The sequence below is a fragment of the Chanos chanos genome, chromosome 1 (genome assembly GCF_902362185.1).
Source record: "Chanos chanos chromosome 1, fChaCha1.1, whole genome shotgun sequence".
NCBI lineage: Eukaryota > Metazoa > Chordata > Actinopteri > Gonorynchiformes > Chanidae > Chanos > Chanos chanos.
In genome coordinates, this window is record NC_044495.1 from 14,760,078 (window position 1) to 14,777,845 (window position 17,768).

The following is a 17,768-nucleotide window of genomic DNA, read 5'->3' on the forward strand; positions in this document are numbered from 1 at the left end:
TATGTTTGTACTTTGACATGTTATGAAGCATTTGTGTTGGATCCTGAAAGGAAACCTGGATAAGTATTATGTTCATGTTATAGGTTGGCATTCAGATGGGGTCACTGACAGGTCATGTATTAAACCATTAAGATGCCCTCTAAAGCATTTATGTTGTATCTTCTGCAGAGAAGCCTTGTACTATCCTCTGCCTGTCCACAATTTGTCTGCCGATTGTTACAGTGATTGATCGTGAGACTAACAGCACCCAGGACTGTAATTTGGATAGTTGGTTGAGTGTTCAAATGGCGAGAGGGTGTCTGGCAAGAGTGGCAGCTTGGGTAGTTCTTTGCATAGTCCAATATAATGTGGCTTTTTTCACAAATTGTGCGTATCTGTGTTCACTCCAGTGTGCAAAGGAGCCAAAGCTGATTTGGTCTTCCTCATTGATGGCTCATGGAGTATTGGCGACGAAAGTTTCAGCAAGGTCATCCAGTTTGTGTTCAGCATGGTTGGAGCTTTCGATGTCATCAGTCCCAAGGGCATGCAGGTACAGGGCCACTGATGACCTTGTTATTAGCCACATGTTAACAGACGCTGCTGACAATCACCTCTTGCCAAAACTCTGTGCTGAAAGCTCCTGACTCATTTGGCTCTTTCCTCTATGTTTGGAAACAGGTGTCTTTTGTGCAGTACAGTGATGATGCCAAGACTGAGTTCAAGTTGAACACATACCATGATAAAGGAATGGCATTATCTGCTCTTCAAATGGTGCGCTACAGAGGAGGAAACACCAAAACAGGTCTGTATCTCCATAACAATACAGTTATGCCAACAGTTAAGTGATGATATTGTTGTTGAATATTCAGAATACTTGTGAAATTGTGTTCTGAAAGACACATATATTTTATTCTGAGGTTTGGACATTTTAGGCTCACATAAACATGTCTAACACATTATATTTAATCAGACCAAAATTGTCCAGTCTGATTGTTTTGTAATTCTTCATAATTCTGGTCTGAGTGTCTTCTGAACACTCCAGTTGGCCACATCTTCAGTTTGTGGCCATCTGAGTTCCTTCACTTTAATTTTTCTTTCTGGGCAAAACAACAGAAAACACTCCTCTGTTATACAATTGAACACATTTGGAATTGTGTATAATTACAATGCCTTTTGCTTTCTTCAGCAGTTTTTTTTTTTCTCGCTTGTTTTTTTCCTATGTGATTATCCCATTGGATTGTTGTAATATAGTGAAGGTTGTTCCAAAGAGCATATGGAATTATTTGAAAGAGAGAAAGCTCTAATCAGGAGGCTTGTGGTGGTGTATTTTTGTTGTCCAGGTGCTGCCCTCAAGCATGTTGGGGAAAAGGTTTTCACCTCAGACAATGGCATGAGGAGGAATGTTCCAAAGGTCCTGGTTGTGGTTACCGATGGACGTTCTCAAGATGAGGTTAAGAAGAGTGCTTCTAAGCTGCAGCATGCAGGTCAGTGTGGTTGAAAGAAAATTTTTATTCAAGCAGTGATGACTATTTTAAAACCCTCATATTTCTACATACTCACATTATATTTGTACATTTTCAGGATGGAAAGATATGTTAGGGCTTTTGAAATCTCTTGAGCCTTTTTATTCATATGCTCTCTCTCTCCCTCTCTCTTTCTCTGTCTTTCTAGGCTATAGTGTGTTTGTGGTTGGAGTGGCAGATGTGGACATGACAGAACTGAGGAACATTGGAAGCAAACCCAGCGAGAGACATGTCTTTGTTGTTGATGACTATGATGCATTTGCAAAGATTCAAGACAACCTCATCACCTTTATCTGTGAAACAGCAACATCAAGTATGTCAAAGGTTTAATCTCAACCTCCACAATTACTGTCATTTTTAATCAGTATGATGAGGAAGCATTTTTTCTATATTATTTTTCCCTTCACCTTTGCAGCCTGTCCACTGATATACATCAATGGATTCACATCTCCAGGTATGCTGTCATCAAATCTGAAAATGTCATAGTAACATATGTTAAAATTAAAAAGATTTGTTGAGCTAGATTTGTCACGTATTCTTGGTCACCACATTGAATTGCACCATGTTCAGTCCAGTACCAAAAGTGTATTATTGAACTTGTGTAGTGTTTACAGTTGTTACTTAACAACGAAAACATCTACATTTAAATCATTGTCTGCATTCTCAACTTCCTGACCTTGAATTCATGCCCAGGCTTCAGGATGCTGGAGGCTTTCAATATCACCGATCGGACCTTCGCAGCAATGAACGGAGTGTCCATGGAACCTGGTTCTTTTAACAGTTACATTGCCTACAGACTCCACAAGAATGCATTCCTCTCTCAACCCACAAAGTAAGTGGGAGTGCATGTGCTCTGTCTGTTGATCCAACAGTGAGCTCCCCTGCCTGCTGTAATGGTCCTCTAGTGATTGCAATTATTTTTAATGATCTTCAAGGATCACATTGTCTGCGGTCCCTTCGGTATGCAGTCTCTCTGTACCACGCCAACCCTGTTTGTTTTTGCAGCCGGTGGAAATGAGGTGTTAGAGGGAAAAAATGATTTCGGTATTGAATCTAAAAAAGCGCCAGAGTTTGGTTCTCCCACACGTCATAGTGGGAGAGATCTAGGCACCCTGAGGTCAAAAAGTTCACCTTGCTAGAGCTGTTAAAAAGCCCTCGGGCAGTTGCGGAGCTACTCAGGAATTCCATCTGAAGGTCTTTGGCCAAAGCTTACTCTGTTAATTTGCCTGTAATGATTCGTATTTGTGCGTGGGTAGACAGCTAAAATGAATGGAAACGTTTCTAGCAGCAGCGGAAGAAAGGGGGGAAAATACTTTCAGTATGTCGTAATTTCTCATGGCTGGGAGGCATTTTGTATCTTACCCTGTTTCTCTGGGTTGGTTGGAGGACAGAAAGACAACCTTTTTTTTTTTCTTTGGCCACAACCAAAACTTTTGCCTGATTTGCATTGCAGTGAGTAGACAAGATGGATTTCATAATACGCAGCAAACTTGAATCACATTTTGGGGACATCCCACACCAAATTGACCAAATCCTCCACTCTTCTCTGTTCATTGTCCATGGCTATAAAAAATAATGAATGTAATTCTGGGACATAATTGATACTTACCCTTCATTCAAATTAATAAGAATAGATGCAAGCTATTTGCTCATAAACCACTGACTTTACTCAGTTTGGCAGAGGACCTAAATTTTAGTGGGCTGAAACTAAGCTTCAGTCAGTTATGCAAAGAAAATTGGACATTGATAAACCTGTATTAAATTTGTTGTTTTAATTACTTTTCCTCTAGGGAAATACACCCAGATGGGTTGCCTCCATCTTACACCATCATTCTTCTTTTCCGTCTCCTTCCGGACTCTCCCACTGATGCTTTCGATATCTGGCAGATAGCTGATCGCAATAACAACCCTGAAGTTGGACTGACCATCAACCGTAAGTCCTCCTTGTTTCTTTTGTCTTGTTAAGTGCGTGTGAGCAGCCAGTCTACCAAACAGCTGGGCTTCCTATAGTCTGTAAATTCTTTTTATTTTAGTAAATCCAGGCATTCAGAGACTTAAACTACACTAATGGGTCTCAGGCCTTTGTGGCTTTGATCTTCCATGGTCATTTTTTGACAATGGATATTTAAACCTCTAAATGCATGCACATTTCGATTCTGAACCTTGGCAGGATAAATGTAAAAACAAGCAGTAGTTGCTTGTTTTTACATTTATTTATGTATTTATGTACATTTTTGTCTGTGGTGTATATTTCCATTGTTATATCTGATTTTTGCATCCAAGTAAATAGTTTTTCATGGGAACAAGCTTAAGTGTGGTGCTGATGGTATGTTAATGAATTCTTTGTCTCTGTCGTAGTAGAGAGCACCAAATAAGCATCTTTCCTTTTCTTTAGCCTCCAGCAGAGTTCTCTCATTCTATAATAAAGACACCAGGGGAGAGATTCAGAAGGTTACCTTTGACAGTGATCCAGTGAAGAAGATCTTTCATGGAAGCTTCCACAAGGTAAACACATGCATAGACATGGACTAATTGGATTGAAAACAGTATCGGTCAGTAAATGCCTAGTCTGAGATTGCGAAAGTTGTGTGAGTGTTATATATTGCTGCCCATGAGGCATAGATTTTGCCTCTCACATCTGTCAGTCTTTTTTTATCTTGGAAAAGATGTATTCGTTACTATATTCCAAGGTTTGGCTTGGCATCTTTAAGTGATTCCTAACCAATTTCCTCAGGGGGAAATGTTGATCAATGACTGATACTTTGTCTGTAATTTTGTGAAGTAAGGACTTGAACCACTAACGTCAGAAGACTGTTTTTGGGATCATTGTTGGTTTATGACATACACAGTTTCTGTTTTACTGTCTGGGTTCTGGACACTAGCTGGATCATTAGTTTATGATGCCACAGTGCAAGGGGTAGAATGGTGGGATTTTTGTTGTAGTCCACTTTGTGTTCAGGGATTCCTCCCTTATCATGGGTTTGTCTGGACAATGTCAACAGAGGGAAACCACCTCATCCAAACAGGGATATTTAGCTAACCAAATTGGTCATAAGATTACAAGCAGGGAAAGCCTTCACTAAAGACTACACTGCAATCTTGTCATTAAATGTGGCCTGGGATTGTTTAATGTTTGGCTTGCCAGTTTTCAGAAGAATTAGAGTTTCTACATCATTGTTAACATGCTAAACTACCTCTTTGACTGATTGACTCCAGTCATATGCCTCATTTAAATATTACGCCATTGTGTTCTCATTTGTAATTTTCTTCCACTTTCTGCCAAGTCTAGTAAACTGCTGTATATGGGTGCACTCCATATATTTTTAACACAACACACGTGTTAGAACATGCAGACTATGTTAGCTTGTGTCTGCCTGCAGAGATGAATGATTCTGCTCTGAAAGTTAAAATAGGCAGATTAGAGGGTGGTAGAGACATTACATGCATAAATCATGCTTTTCACAGCAGTATCCTGGCTCTTATGGGGTTTCCCCTTGAGATCATCAGAGAAGCTTTGATATATCACTTATGTTCATTAGCCAAAACTCATCAATACAGGAGCACTGTGGGAAAAGTGTTAGTATTACCCATACTCAAAAGACTTTTTTTTGTGCATTTTACTTGCAAGAAGAGACCAGATCTGAACAAATTTAAAAGCAGCACTCTCAACAAAGTTACTATTTTTCCTGCATCCCAAAACATCTCAAACAAAGTTTCTACATTTATTAGTATTGCTATTGTTCCGTGGAATTGATGATGGTTTCAATTCTATTATCTGTACTTTTTTTAGGTGGTATGCTTTTCTGTTTAACTTTCTGTTCTAGATTATTATTCCCTGTTCTTAAACTATTCAATAGCTGTATTGTTATTTGCAGTTAGGTCTCTCAGACTTTCCATTCATGGACTTAATTTACAGATTGTGACAATGATCACAGTGAGTGATAGAAAACTTGAGGGAATACAAACAAAATTAAACCATTTTCTTTGACTGATGTACTCTGGCACCACAGCGCGCAATGTTCTTGCTTTTTGTTTTTGCCAGCGGCCTTTAAAGGATCCTTCAGTTTGTTGCATTTTACAGGCTGTTTTTAAGAGTTTTGACGGTGCTTCAACAATAATAGAAATAACCCAATGAAAACAAAAAAAGTGAGCTTCAGGCTTTCTATGACAGACACAAGAGACCCCTTAACAGTGTTCGTGGGCATACTAGAGATTTAAACTTTCTGTAGATATGGAGATATGTTTTACTACTTAACTGCCATTGCTTTCTGACATTCCTTAAAAATGTTTAATATACTTAGTTTGTCATTGTGCGAACAAACTGAGAAATGGAAGATGGTGAGAAAATGGAAAATAAACTGCTGAAACAGCAGTCCTGAAATGGAGGCTGATAGACATTGTGGAGACCTGACAGGAGAGTCCAACAGATAAGTATGAGTGAGTTCTAAACTAAAACCACATGCTGGGTGTTAGCAGACACTCTCAGCAGCCAGCATGAGGAGATCCAAAAGAGTCAGAACAGAACTTGACAGAGGAGACACACCAACGTAAAAACCAAAGATGCCTGGATCTGCCAAATTGTAGGGAAAGTGAAAGCTCATTTCTCATACTCTACGTAAGGATTCATTGAATGTCATCTCATTGGATTCCGCTTATATGAAGATCTATGGAAGGAAAATTTGTCCTCCTAAACTTTCTGATAGAATTCCATCTTACACTGGATCCCACTGCTGTTGCAGTTGAGGCTTGAGAGATGCCAGAATTGCACTATAATCACATAATTATTACCATGTCTTCCAATGGATTTGGATGCATTTCTGTGTCTTCCAGTGGACCGTGTTTGCTTCTCTCCAATGAGAGGTCCATTTTCATGAGTCTCTCAGTGCATCCAAAGAGCTCGACCCTTCCTCTTGTGGGGAGCCAAATACCGGATTAAGTTTCCAATCAAGCAAACCATAATGTGGCATTCGTTTGCCAAGATATATGACAAAGTCTGTGGCTTGGTGCTGTTCACTACAAAGAAAGAATTTCAGCTGTGTCAGAGTCTAAACTCATCTGTCTGTTCGACAGAAAAATGCAACCGTTCAGGAAAGTATAGATACAAGATGACTTTTGACCACTGGCCACAAAATGACATAATACCAGCATGTGGTGGAAATGTTTGTGACAAATACAGTAGGAAAAGAGATGCTGAGTTGGTTGTACCACATGTAGAGTTCTGGTTACATGCAAATGGGAATTAGCAATCACCATCTTGAAATATAGTATTAAAAACAAAACAGCTGACACTAAAGTTTCCAACCATGATCTACCAATGCTGCTGCTTTTCATGAAGTAATAATCTATAATTAACATAATTATACAGAGCTAGCTAGAATACAAAGTCCCATTAATGGAGACATTTTACAAGGGTTTGACATATTTCTAAATATAGACTAGTGGGACATATGAGTTCATAGAGTTCTTTTCAAAGATGGATTCATGTAGGTCAGGGCGAATAATTTTTTATCTGTGAAGGCATGGTTTGTCAGAGAAATCTTTCAAATGACATTCTTTATGCTTTAAATGCCAATACTGTCCCTTGAAAAGGAGTGTTTAGCAAATGGCTGGCTTGTGGTAAAGAGGAATTCTCATTTGTTTTATGTTCCAGCTCCATATTTCCATTTCTCCAAACTCAGTCAAACTGCTCGTGGACTGCCAAGAGGTGGCAGAGAAAGAGATCAAAGAGGCTAACAACATCTCTACAGATGGCTATGAAGTCCTTGGCAAAATGGCAAGGTCTGGTGGTTCACAGAGAGAGTCAGCCACAGTAAGTACAAATTGGACATTACATTGCGTAAAGCCATGAAAACCAAAGATATTACATCTTTAGCCGAACATCCCTCAAACTATTATTGTCTAAGAGCCTAATCTCTCAGTAATCATTCACGTCTGCTAGAGAACAATTAATACCTTTAGGTGAATCCACTCACCAGTCCCAGATCATGTTTGGAAGAGTTGGTCCAAGCTGGCTTGTGTTCCAGCACACTGAGGGAGCTATGCATGTGGGCAAACTCTTTCATTCCCAAATGAACACCACAGCTTAATAGAATCCATCTGTAACATCCACTTGCTTTTCTCTTGCTTTTCTCTCTCTCTCTCCCTTGCAGTTCCAGCTCCAGCTGTTTGATATTGTTTGCAGCTTAAGTTGGACAAGTCGGGACAAATGTTGTGACCTGCCAGCTACGGTAAGACAGGCTTCGACATAGACTGATGTCCAAGCAGTGAGGAATCTCTGTCTTTTTCTCTCCTTGTCTTGTGTAGTCTGAACATTGAATCCACAGAGGACAGGTTTTTCTCAAAGCATGTATGAGTGTGTTTGTTCTCCACTGTTAAATTTTTCCAGGAATTACAGAGTTCATTTTGGAGTCATTTTCATGCACTGATATTTGCAATTACAAACAAAACTAAACTATGTCCAAATGTTCTTGTAATTGCATTTAAGATTGTACAGCCTTTTTTGGCTTCTATTCTATTCTATTATCTTATTTTATTCTATGCTGCTGTGTAGTCTTTACTGATAAGGAGTTAAAGGAGCCAGAAAAACTGTTAACATATCAGAGAGATTGGTAAAGTGGCCCGTATACCACAGGAGAAAAAACTATATACACACATTTGTTTTTGTGTATGCGTTTGCTTACACCACAAGTCCCCTAAGTCTGAAATTGTTTTTCAAATGCCATTTATAATATTATGAATTAGTTAAACATTCTGCATTAATCGCATTTCGTGAGAAGAGCATAAACCTTAGCAGATGTGCACATGCATACTGTGAGTGAGGCAAGGTACTCTGGGAAAGATTTCAGCCAGAGCCTCTTTCCTCTTGCCACTGCCAGTATGTCAGAAGCAACTGCTGACAGACAGCAAAAATAAATAAATAAATAAATACCACAGCTACTCCCTCTTACCTCTGGCACAGGGCTTGTAAGAATGTACAGATACAGGATAGAGAGCAGTTTCCAGCAATGGTTTAAATATAATCTAATGCTTTAATGGGCTATAAATGGTTTAGTTAATTAAATATGGTTTACAATATATGTGGAAAATTCATGTATAGATTTTGTGTTATAAAATTCTGTAACTGCATTTAGAGACTTGTGAGCTGAAAGGTTGCTTTGATTGGCTTTTGATGGTTGGTGTTTTATAACTCCTCCAGACATTTTAATGATACCTCCCAAGTTACTCCAAGCTTATACTGACACGCTTAAATGTTAACATGATACAATAGTTTATTTATCATATTTTGTTGAGGTCTAATTGTCTTGCTCCTATAAGAATGAAAGTATGTCATTTCCTTTTTTCTCATACTCAGTTTATTGTGGCCCTTTCTCATTATCGATGTCCATATCCATAAACCATCAGAAACAGCCAACTGAGGTTAAGAAAGGTTTATAGGTTCCCACATCTCTCTCTCTCTCTCTCTCTTTCTGTGTCTGTGTGTATTTGTAAGTGTGTGTTTGTCTCGTAATAACTTAATTACTTTACTTTCAACAATGTCTGTTTTTTTTTAGAGAGATGAGGCAAAATGTCCAGCACTTCCTCACTCCTGCACATGTACTCAGGATAGTGTTGGCCCCCAGGGGCCCCCAGGCCCTCCGGTAAAGCCATCATAACCTCATCATCTTCTTTCTCTCTCTCTCTTTTTCTCTCTCCCTCAGTCCCTAAAGTCACTCACTCTCTCTCAGTCCCTAAAGTCATTATGCTACTACTACTATTCTCGCCTCTGATGATGTGGACAGCCAGTGTACTGTTACAGAAATGGTGGAGGTATTTCCTCTCTCCATTCATTGTAATTGCAGCTCTGTTCTTTACATCAAGAAATATTAAAGAAGGAACACCTCTTCATGTGCCATTATTTAACTTGGAGGGAGATTCAGGGATGACTTGTGGTAGTAGAGAGTGGGCTAACGGCACACGCTGGTGTATAGTGGAAGTATTCCAGAGGCCAAAGAGAGGAGGCCCTGAATGAAAGACTGGAATATGCATGCCCTGCAACATTTTAATCCCCAGTGAGGTATCCTGACAGGTTGGTTTAGAACTGAAATCCTCCTCTGCTTGGAAGCTGGAATCTATTCTGACGTGTTTTTTTTTTCTTTCTTTTTTTCGTCAGGGTGGGCCTGGAATGAAAGGCCCACGCGGTGACAGGGGAGAATCTGGACCAACGGTAAGCAGCTTCCTCTTATCCTCTTCTTGGGAATGAAAATGGACCATGCTGGACTTTTTGGACTGTATTTATTTGCATCAAAGTTAGTTTTTGTCACCCGCCTTTTGTATTAGTATGTCTAGAAAAAACAAGCAATTAAGCCTGTCTTTTGGATCTCTGATCTCTGCCCTTCTCCTTTTTCTCACTCTTTTCCCTTCTTATGGAAATCCCACTCATTGATAATGAACACGATGGCTGACCAATTTTTTTCTCCCTCTATAGGGTGCAATGGGACCACGTGGAGAACAGGGTCTTCCAGGCCCAATGGGGCCACCAGGCCCACAGGGACCTCCTGGACTGTCAATTCCTGGAGAGCCTGTAAGTTGAACCCAAAATCTGTCTAAGGGATTAATGTTTAAACAATGTCTGTTCCTGGTACCAGTTTTTCGTCTTCTCTCCCACTGTTGGTTTTTATCATTGTTTCTATCTCTGCCTTTGAGGAGGAGGGTTCCATGAGGTACTAGGGTAAAAAATGTAAGCCCGGCTGTCTGCAGTACTGTCATCCCTTTGTCTGATTTACTCCTAAGATCACGAACCTCTAGAACTGTTCGTTTGAGTAAGCAGGGCCGGCACATACATAGTTTCTTTTATCCCGTCAACCTCCCTGAAACTTGGGAATAAATTCTCCTTTAAAGAAACAGAAGAAAGGAAAGATTTGAAATTTCTGTTTCTTTTTTTCTTTTTCAGGGTCGGGTTGGACCAAAGGGAGACCCTGGTGATCCGGGGATGCCTGGATTAATCGTACGTGTAGTTTGTCTTGATCAATGAGAGGAAATCTAACATAATCTGCAGTGTTTGGAAGCCTGTGTTAGATCCTGGCTACTATCAACCCGGCTGAAGCTAAAAGCTATTTTAGAGGGTTGTCAGTGGGCATTATTCAGAGAATTAGAAAACTTTTTAGTGACCATGTGATCTTGTGATTACTTACGAAGTGATAATTTTTCATTCTTATCAGGTTTGTCAGTCATGACTGTGATTTAATTTGTATGTCTGGCACAGATCACTTTAGATTAGTCCGAACTGTTAAGGCCCTACAAATATTTGAAGCAGAAGTGTATTTATGGGATAATCTGATATAGCCTATGTTTCCATTATCCCAGGGATCCCCTGGTCCTCCTGGACCTCTTGGGCCTGTTGGACTAGCTGGAGCTAGGGTAAGACAATCCATACTGCCAGTTTTGTCAACTTTTTGTTAATACAGCTCAACACAAAACAAACAAAAACTTTTTGTCAAGAAAAAAAAAAAAACCTCAGTCATTTTGGAACAAATGTTTTCATTGTGCATGTTTGTCTTCTGTCTGTCGTTGAACTGTTTCAGATGTTTACATTAAATATCCTTTGGCATTTCTCTCTGAGTCATTAGATCTGTCTCAGATTGGGTCAGCTATGTGAGTGTATGCATGGTTTGCATTGTGTGTGTGTTTTGTGTATAACTGTTTATGTTGTTTGTTCAGGGCCCACCAGGGAAAGAAGGACCATCTGGACCAAGAGGCCCACCAGGACCAATGGTGTGTAACTTGGAAGCATAATTTGTGTGTGGAAAGCAAGTTTTAAATTAACATCTGATGAAAGCATATACATTGTAAACCAGCTTAATAATTTTAGCTCCTTCATCTGCTGTCAGACCCCGAAATGTTACAGAGTTCATACCATAATGTAGTTCTCCCTTTACCTACAGTTAGAAGCCCTCCACTCCAGTGTCACTGGGCATACAGCCAAAAAGAGATTCACACATAATGAAATGTTTCCAACGTTGTTCATTCAACAGCTCCATCCAGCCTGCACTTTCTTTCTATTCTTCTAACTTTTCGTGCTTATGAAGCTTTCTCTAGATTTGCATACAGAGTATAGGACAATTCTTCATAGGCACTCAGATGAACAATCATTTGTATTTATATCACAATACACATCAAAATTCCTGATGCTATCCCGTGCTATAATAGTAAACAGCTGATTTTACATGACTTTACCTGGCATTGTTTGTAGGATCTCAGGTGTGTCTAAGCAAATGCTATATTTAACTGTGATGCTATTAACATTCTCACTTATTAGGGAAGCCCTGGAGCACCTGGGATGCCGGGAGTTACTGGACAACCAGGAAAATCTGGAGAGAATGGACTGCCAGTATGCACAACCTTTATAAAACTTGTCTCAGAAATGTTTTTCTTGTGTTTCTTTTCACTAAATTTAAGACACAACACACCACTTGCTAACTGTGGCCAGCAGTACAGATTCAACTGGCTGAGAGCCATGGTCCTTCTCCACCTCTTTAAAATTGCTGGTCACTGACAAACTGGCACCTAAGTAGTTATAGGTAGAGTTAAGCAAATAAAAATGTCCTTGTGGCACAGTGCATTTCCTGCTGTTACTGCTCAACTCGTATTATGGAAAACGAGTGATAAGCTCCACATGTGTTGGAGGAACGTGTGCTTGCCTCATTCACCTTGACTGAGGTGACTTGACTGAGGTGAGGTGAATTTGCAGCTATTCTTGCTAAGAAAAAGAGAGAGAGAGAGAGAGAGAGAAGTAAGATACCGTACCTAAAATGGGTAAGATATTGTGTAAGAAAGCGATGCAAGGGTACATGAGAAATGTCACTGGAAATTTGTTTTGAGAGTTCACATTTGGATGCACTTAATGTTTTTAGCTCTGAGTATTTTATTTTAGACGTAAAACTGGAGGCAGGCTTGACAACTAACAATAATCCAAAAGCGGTTCTGTCCCTTTTCATAGCATATGAAGCATGTTAGTGTTGAATTCAGCAGTAGACTCTGGCAAAAAAAAACAGCCACCAACTGTGCACACAGTTTAAGTTTTCCTTTCCATGATTGGCAAACATATTTACTACATGAGTTTTCATTCAAATCCTCTCTTTGTTTTAATTTCAGGGAGCAGTTGGTATGAAAGGAGAAAAGGGTGAGAGGGTAGGTGGCCAAACTGACATTCCTTATCATATTAAGCTGAAATGAGTTGAGCCTGAGATCTTTAGATTTATTTACTTTATGTTTTGTTTCCAGGGAGATTCTGCTTCGCAAAATATGATGCGTTCCATAGCCAGACAAGTCTGTGAGCAAGTAATCAACAGTGAGTGGACCTACACGCACACACACACACACACACACACACACACACACACACACACACACACACACACATCTCATTATACACTGATTTGCTAGCCTAATGAGTTTCATTTGTTTCCAGGACAAATGAGCCGGGTTGATATGATGTTGAATCAGATCCCTACCGGTTACCGTAGCAACAGTCCCGGTCCTGCTGGACCTCCTGGTTCTCCAGGCCTCCCAGGACCTCCTGGAGAACCTGGCCAAACTGGACGCAATGGGTTCCCTGGAAATCCAGGATTACCTGGACCTCAAGGAGAGAGAGGTCAGAGTTCCACACCCACAGCATGAAATATCTTTAGTGATGAATTTGTCCTGTGTTTGAGTCATATTTTCATTTTGATTGTCCATTTGATGGTATAATAAGTACAGGCAGATAAAGGAAGAGTAAATTCCAAAACAGAAAGTAGTGTTTTGGAATTCTGTTGTTTTGGGAACAAACATTCAACTAAAATTATGAGTAGAACCAAATACACTGAATACTTACATGACTTCATGTGATGTGCCATGACCAACTGAGATGAAAACATGCAATTACATAACCTCTTTTGCTTTTCCCCTGGCAACTATTGTTTGTGAGGAAATGTTTATGTTATGCACAGCTGTTGTATATAATGTCTTCAGATTCATGTATTTCGCAGTTGTACATTTTCTCTGTATTTCCAAATGCTGTAGGGTTGCCAGGTGAGAAGGGAGACCGGGGAAACCCTGGCATTGGCACTCAGGGACAGAGAGGCCCCTCTGGACCGCCAGGTACATGTTTTACTACCTCTTCACTTCTTTAACTCACTCTGGAGTCCTGCCAAGATTTACCCTGAAGCCTAAAGTCATGGGTCTAAATTTTACTGTGCACGTTTACACCATGCCAATGATATCTTCATGGCCATGTCTCCTTTTTTTCATGAAAATTTGACATTTGGGTTCAGTGATTATGCAGAGCTATTGGGTAGTCTCTGTCAGCTGTAAAAAGTATGCTTCAGATCACACCATGGTTAAATAAAGGAATTTAAAAAAAAATGTAACCATAGTCTCACTATTTATATCTGTGATTCTCAACTCCAGTCCTGGGGGCCCGTTGTCCTGCACGTCTTTGTTTTATCTCTTCATTATCACAGTTCATTCAGCTAATCAAGGGCTTGATGATTAATTGATCAGCGGAATCAAGTGTGTCAGTCCTGAGTTAAAACAAAAACGTACAGGACAGTGGGCCCCCAGGACTGGAGTTGAGAATTACTGATCTATATAGTGGGTGGTCACAGTTACATGCCCTGTAAATCCTTTTATTATCTGCTCAGCTAGCTAAGCTTACTATTGTTAGTTTGAAAATACGTACAGAAAACTTCTATAGCAATCTTCAGAAATAACCCTATTTGATTACTATTGGATGTCAGAGACAAATATATCAGATATGGTTATCACACAGCAATTACAGGAAAACAGGTGTTTGTCTTTCCAATCCATGTGACCTTTTTAACTGAAAAGGAATTTAGTTCGTGGTTTAGTCACGGATCCCCTGTCCCCAGCAGCTTAGTCATTTTGGAAGTTTTGGATGAAAATATGAGCTGAAGTCCCTCCCCCCATTGAAAACACGCCAAGTCCGACTTTGTGAATGAAGTGGGAGAGAGTGTTTGATTGTAGGAGGGGGAAGCTCATTGCGATGACTAAGTCTGCGTAGGAGGATAATCAGATTGTAGTGATAACAGTGCTCTCTGTAGACCTCATTCTCTGTAAGTGTGTAAGTATGTATGTGTGTGTGATGGGGTCAAGGGAGAAACATTCCAAACGTCATATACACTGTCTAGACAGTGTCGGGGGCAGGGGGTAACAACACACATCTTTTCTCCTCCATGCTTTTTTTTTTTTTTTTGGAAATTGAGCAGTCAAAATATTTAAATTACAGCATTGCAAACCAGTTGTCCCTTTCAACGTACAGCTGAGATTTATGTGGTGACTGATGGTTTGTAACCCCCTATCCCATCTTTTAGGACCACCAGGCTTGTCCCAGACTGGTCCTCCAGGTCCATCAGGCTCTCCTGGATCTCGTGGCCCTCCAGGACGCCAGGGTAGCCCAGGGGTCAGAGGACCACCAGGCCCCCCTGGGTATTGTGACTCCTCTCAGTGTGTAGGAATCCCTTACAATGGGCAAGGATACCCAGGTAAGTCCTTCAATGAGAGCTTAGAACATGCCTTTAAATAGACAGAAATCTGCAAATGATTAGCTCATAGCTCTGATCTAAAAAGCTGGAGTTCTGAGGAAATGCGTTGATTGTATCATGGATGTAATTTGTTCTACATTTGAAGACAAAAAAAAGTAACATTTTCACAGGGAAACTAACAAACTCTTTAACCATTTCCAGGTTCTGGCTAGTGTGATTTTCTAGGTCGCCTGTACTGCTTACACATTGAAATCCAGAAAAAACAATTGTTGCCTAACGTTAGCACACCGTCTGACGTTAGCACACTCGTTAATGAGCCCTTAAGGATAACCACCATGGAAATGAACATTTGCTGAGCAACGTTAAAACCAAACCCAAAACAAAGGAGTGGACTGCCACTAACACCAGCTCACCACTACTAGATCAGACAGGCAACAGTGTTGGTTACATACTGTCGCCTGTTTGCATATCAAACTCCAAAACAGCATACAGCCAGATCAAGCTTCCTTGTGCCGAAGAAGCATGTAAATCTACTAACAAGGTTTTGTTTCATAACTGAATACAGCAGTGATATGGGTAATGTCAAAATGTGTGTAAATAAAGTCTTTTGGCCTGTAAATGATTTTTCAGTATGGCTCAAATTGGTTAACAGCTTTTTATCAAGCTTGTGCCTCATAACCAAATGCTTGCTCACTGCCAACATAACCTTTCTTAAGTGATAGAAACTGCCACTGCTGAGGTGCTCGGGTGCAAAAGGTAGCATGTGCCACATTTACATGTAACAGTGACAGTTTTGGTATGTATAACTATTATTTTTAATTGATTGTATCTTATGAGGTACCTCATGTATGAGGTTGAACGTGGATCCTCTAAAGAATGGACGAGTGGCAGTCTGAATTTCACCTATTTAGGTTTACCTTTTTAGCTTGTAGTTGTGTTTTTGTTCTGTTTCTTTTCAGTTGAATTCTGTAACAAATGTTTTAAGCATAATTAGACTATGGCACGTATGAAATTAGCTTGTGTGTTTTGTAACTTTACAACTTTAAAATCAAAGATGTGTAAGGATTTGGAGAAAATTGTCAGTGTTACGCTCATTATTCATCATTTTGATGTGTCGATAATGATGGTTGAACTTTGTGCATGTCAAGTCACAGGCTGCAGATTGTATTCATGCTCAATTGGCAAAAATAATTTCTCGACCAGGCCGCTACCAGCCTGAGCCCGATACCTTCGTAGTGCCCATTCCAGAGGAACCTACAGAAGACACTGAGACAGAGATACAGTCGCCAGGTTATACACGAAACCTGCGTGGAAAGAGATCACTACCAAGACAGAAAACTGAAAGAATAGCATCACAATCCTAAAAAAATGTCTATATTTCTTTTAAAGTTTTTTACATTTTTGAGTCTATGAAGAGAAAAAGTCTTAAGAGCAAAATGTAAAACTTTTTATATGCTTACTTTATACTACCAAAACATATTCCTCAGCAAGATCAAGTGGAAATAAGGCTGATTTGAAACCTGTGTCCGTGCCAACTGCTCCCCAAAGTGTCTTTGCTTGTAACATAAGTGCAATGTGTGTTCCTAAGTCTTATGTTCAATACCCTAATCATATGACAAGCAGCATTCAAATTTGTTGTTAACAAAACAATAAGGATCCATGTACCAACCCAGGATAGAATTCAGGGCAAATTTCTCGGTTTAGATTCTTTTGTTGCTGGTCAATTTTTTGTTGCGCCTTTTGTCTAGTGTTATCGGTCAGAGCGTCATCTTCATTTCCAAACATAGCTTTTATATCTTAAAGGAAATATGTATCTATTTTAGTATACAAACTCACAACTGACTTTTACCAGCAGTGGAATTGCATGTATGTGTTGTATATTTAGTAAGAACTGTTCAAGATCAGAATATAGTTTTGGTTTTTTGTTTGTTTTTCTATCTCAAATGCAGTTGGAATTTGTTCTGCAGGACATAGATTTGCATCTTTCATGTTTAAACTGCACATTGTGAATTCCACAGCCTTATTTTCTTATTTATTTCTGAATCAGAAGAGGCATTTTTCAATAAAACTACTGAAAACATTTGACCAGTGTTTATCTTTTGTCATATTCCTAATTGTAATTTTGATAATGTCAGTCACAGTATGTCATTAAGAGACTGGTCCAGGCAGAAAATGAAGTCACTCCAAGTACGTTGTGCTATGATATTGGTAAAAACATCTTTTTCACTAGTACTGCACCAGACTAAAATACACCTTAATAAAATCAGTTCTAACAAATTAAAACAGACGAGCATTTCTCAAGAATAGATTGTTCAGACCATTTGCTTCCAAACCTATATCCCATGCATGTGTCAACTCTCAAAATAACAGCTCTTACCACATTTATCATTTGTAATTATCAGCGATCATAAACAACAACAACAACCACAACTACAAAAATTTGATAAATGTTAGTAAAAAAAAATGATAAAAAAAAGAAAATTGCTCCCACTGCAATGTCCTTGACCTTGACTGTCATTTTCACTTGAAGAATTTCAGACTTGAAAGTTGAAATCTCTCCAACAAAGCAGCTTTGAAGAAAAGTGAAAGACTGAGGAGAGGGAGGGGAAGATTAGGGGCCAAAAGTTTGGAATGTAAGGTTACATAACTTCCTTCTTTTAACACTGCCATTGCTTTAACAGATGTTCTAACTGATTTGCATGTTTCCAGATCTTTCAGCGTATTACTTGATTACCTGATAATTCTG

The 17,768-nt window shown here is 39.5% G+C and overlaps 1 protein-coding gene across 2 annotated transcripts in view; it reads left to right on the forward strand.

The window, feature by feature from the left end:
- Positions 1 to 17,107, forward strand: part of col12a1a (collagen, type XII, alpha 1a) — a 55,547-nt gene extending 38,440 nt beyond the window's left edge. For both annotated transcript variants that reach the window (XM_030768989.1, XM_030768996.1), the window contains exons 43-65: positions 390 to 529; positions 658 to 781; positions 1,320 to 1,463; positions 1,651 to 1,815; positions 1,918 to 1,956; positions 2,196 to 2,334; positions 3,293 to 3,435; positions 3,898 to 4,007; positions 7,153 to 7,311; positions 7,652 to 7,729; positions 9,053 to 9,139; positions 9,652 to 9,705; positions 9,967 to 10,062; positions 10,432 to 10,485; positions 10,845 to 10,898; positions 11,199 to 11,252; positions 11,797 to 11,868; positions 12,633 to 12,668; positions 12,762 to 12,828; positions 12,949 to 13,131; positions 13,542 to 13,619; positions 14,852 to 15,022; positions 16,226 to 17,107. In XM_030768989.1, coding sequence (XP_030624849.1) covers positions 390 to 529; positions 658 to 781; positions 1,320 to 1,463; positions 1,651 to 1,815; positions 1,918 to 1,956; positions 2,196 to 2,334; positions 3,293 to 3,435; positions 3,898 to 4,007; positions 7,153 to 7,311; positions 7,652 to 7,729; positions 9,053 to 9,139; positions 9,652 to 9,705; positions 9,967 to 10,062; positions 10,432 to 10,485; positions 10,845 to 10,898; positions 11,199 to 11,252; positions 11,797 to 11,868; positions 12,633 to 12,668; positions 12,762 to 12,828; positions 12,949 to 13,131; positions 13,542 to 13,619; positions 14,852 to 15,022; positions 16,226 to 16,386 — 2,408 coding nt within the window. In that variant the 3' untranslated portion in view covers positions 16,387 to 17,107. The remainder of the gene's footprint in view (positions 1 to 389; positions 530 to 657; positions 782 to 1,319; positions 1,464 to 1,650; positions 1,816 to 1,917; positions 1,957 to 2,195; positions 2,335 to 3,292; positions 3,436 to 3,897; positions 4,008 to 7,152; positions 7,312 to 7,651; positions 7,730 to 9,052; positions 9,140 to 9,651; positions 9,706 to 9,966; positions 10,063 to 10,431; positions 10,486 to 10,844; positions 10,899 to 11,198; positions 11,253 to 11,796; positions 11,869 to 12,632; positions 12,669 to 12,761; positions 12,829 to 12,948; positions 13,132 to 13,541; positions 13,620 to 14,851; positions 15,023 to 16,225) is intronic.
- The last annotated feature ends 661 nt before the right edge of the window (positions 17,108 to 17,768 follow it).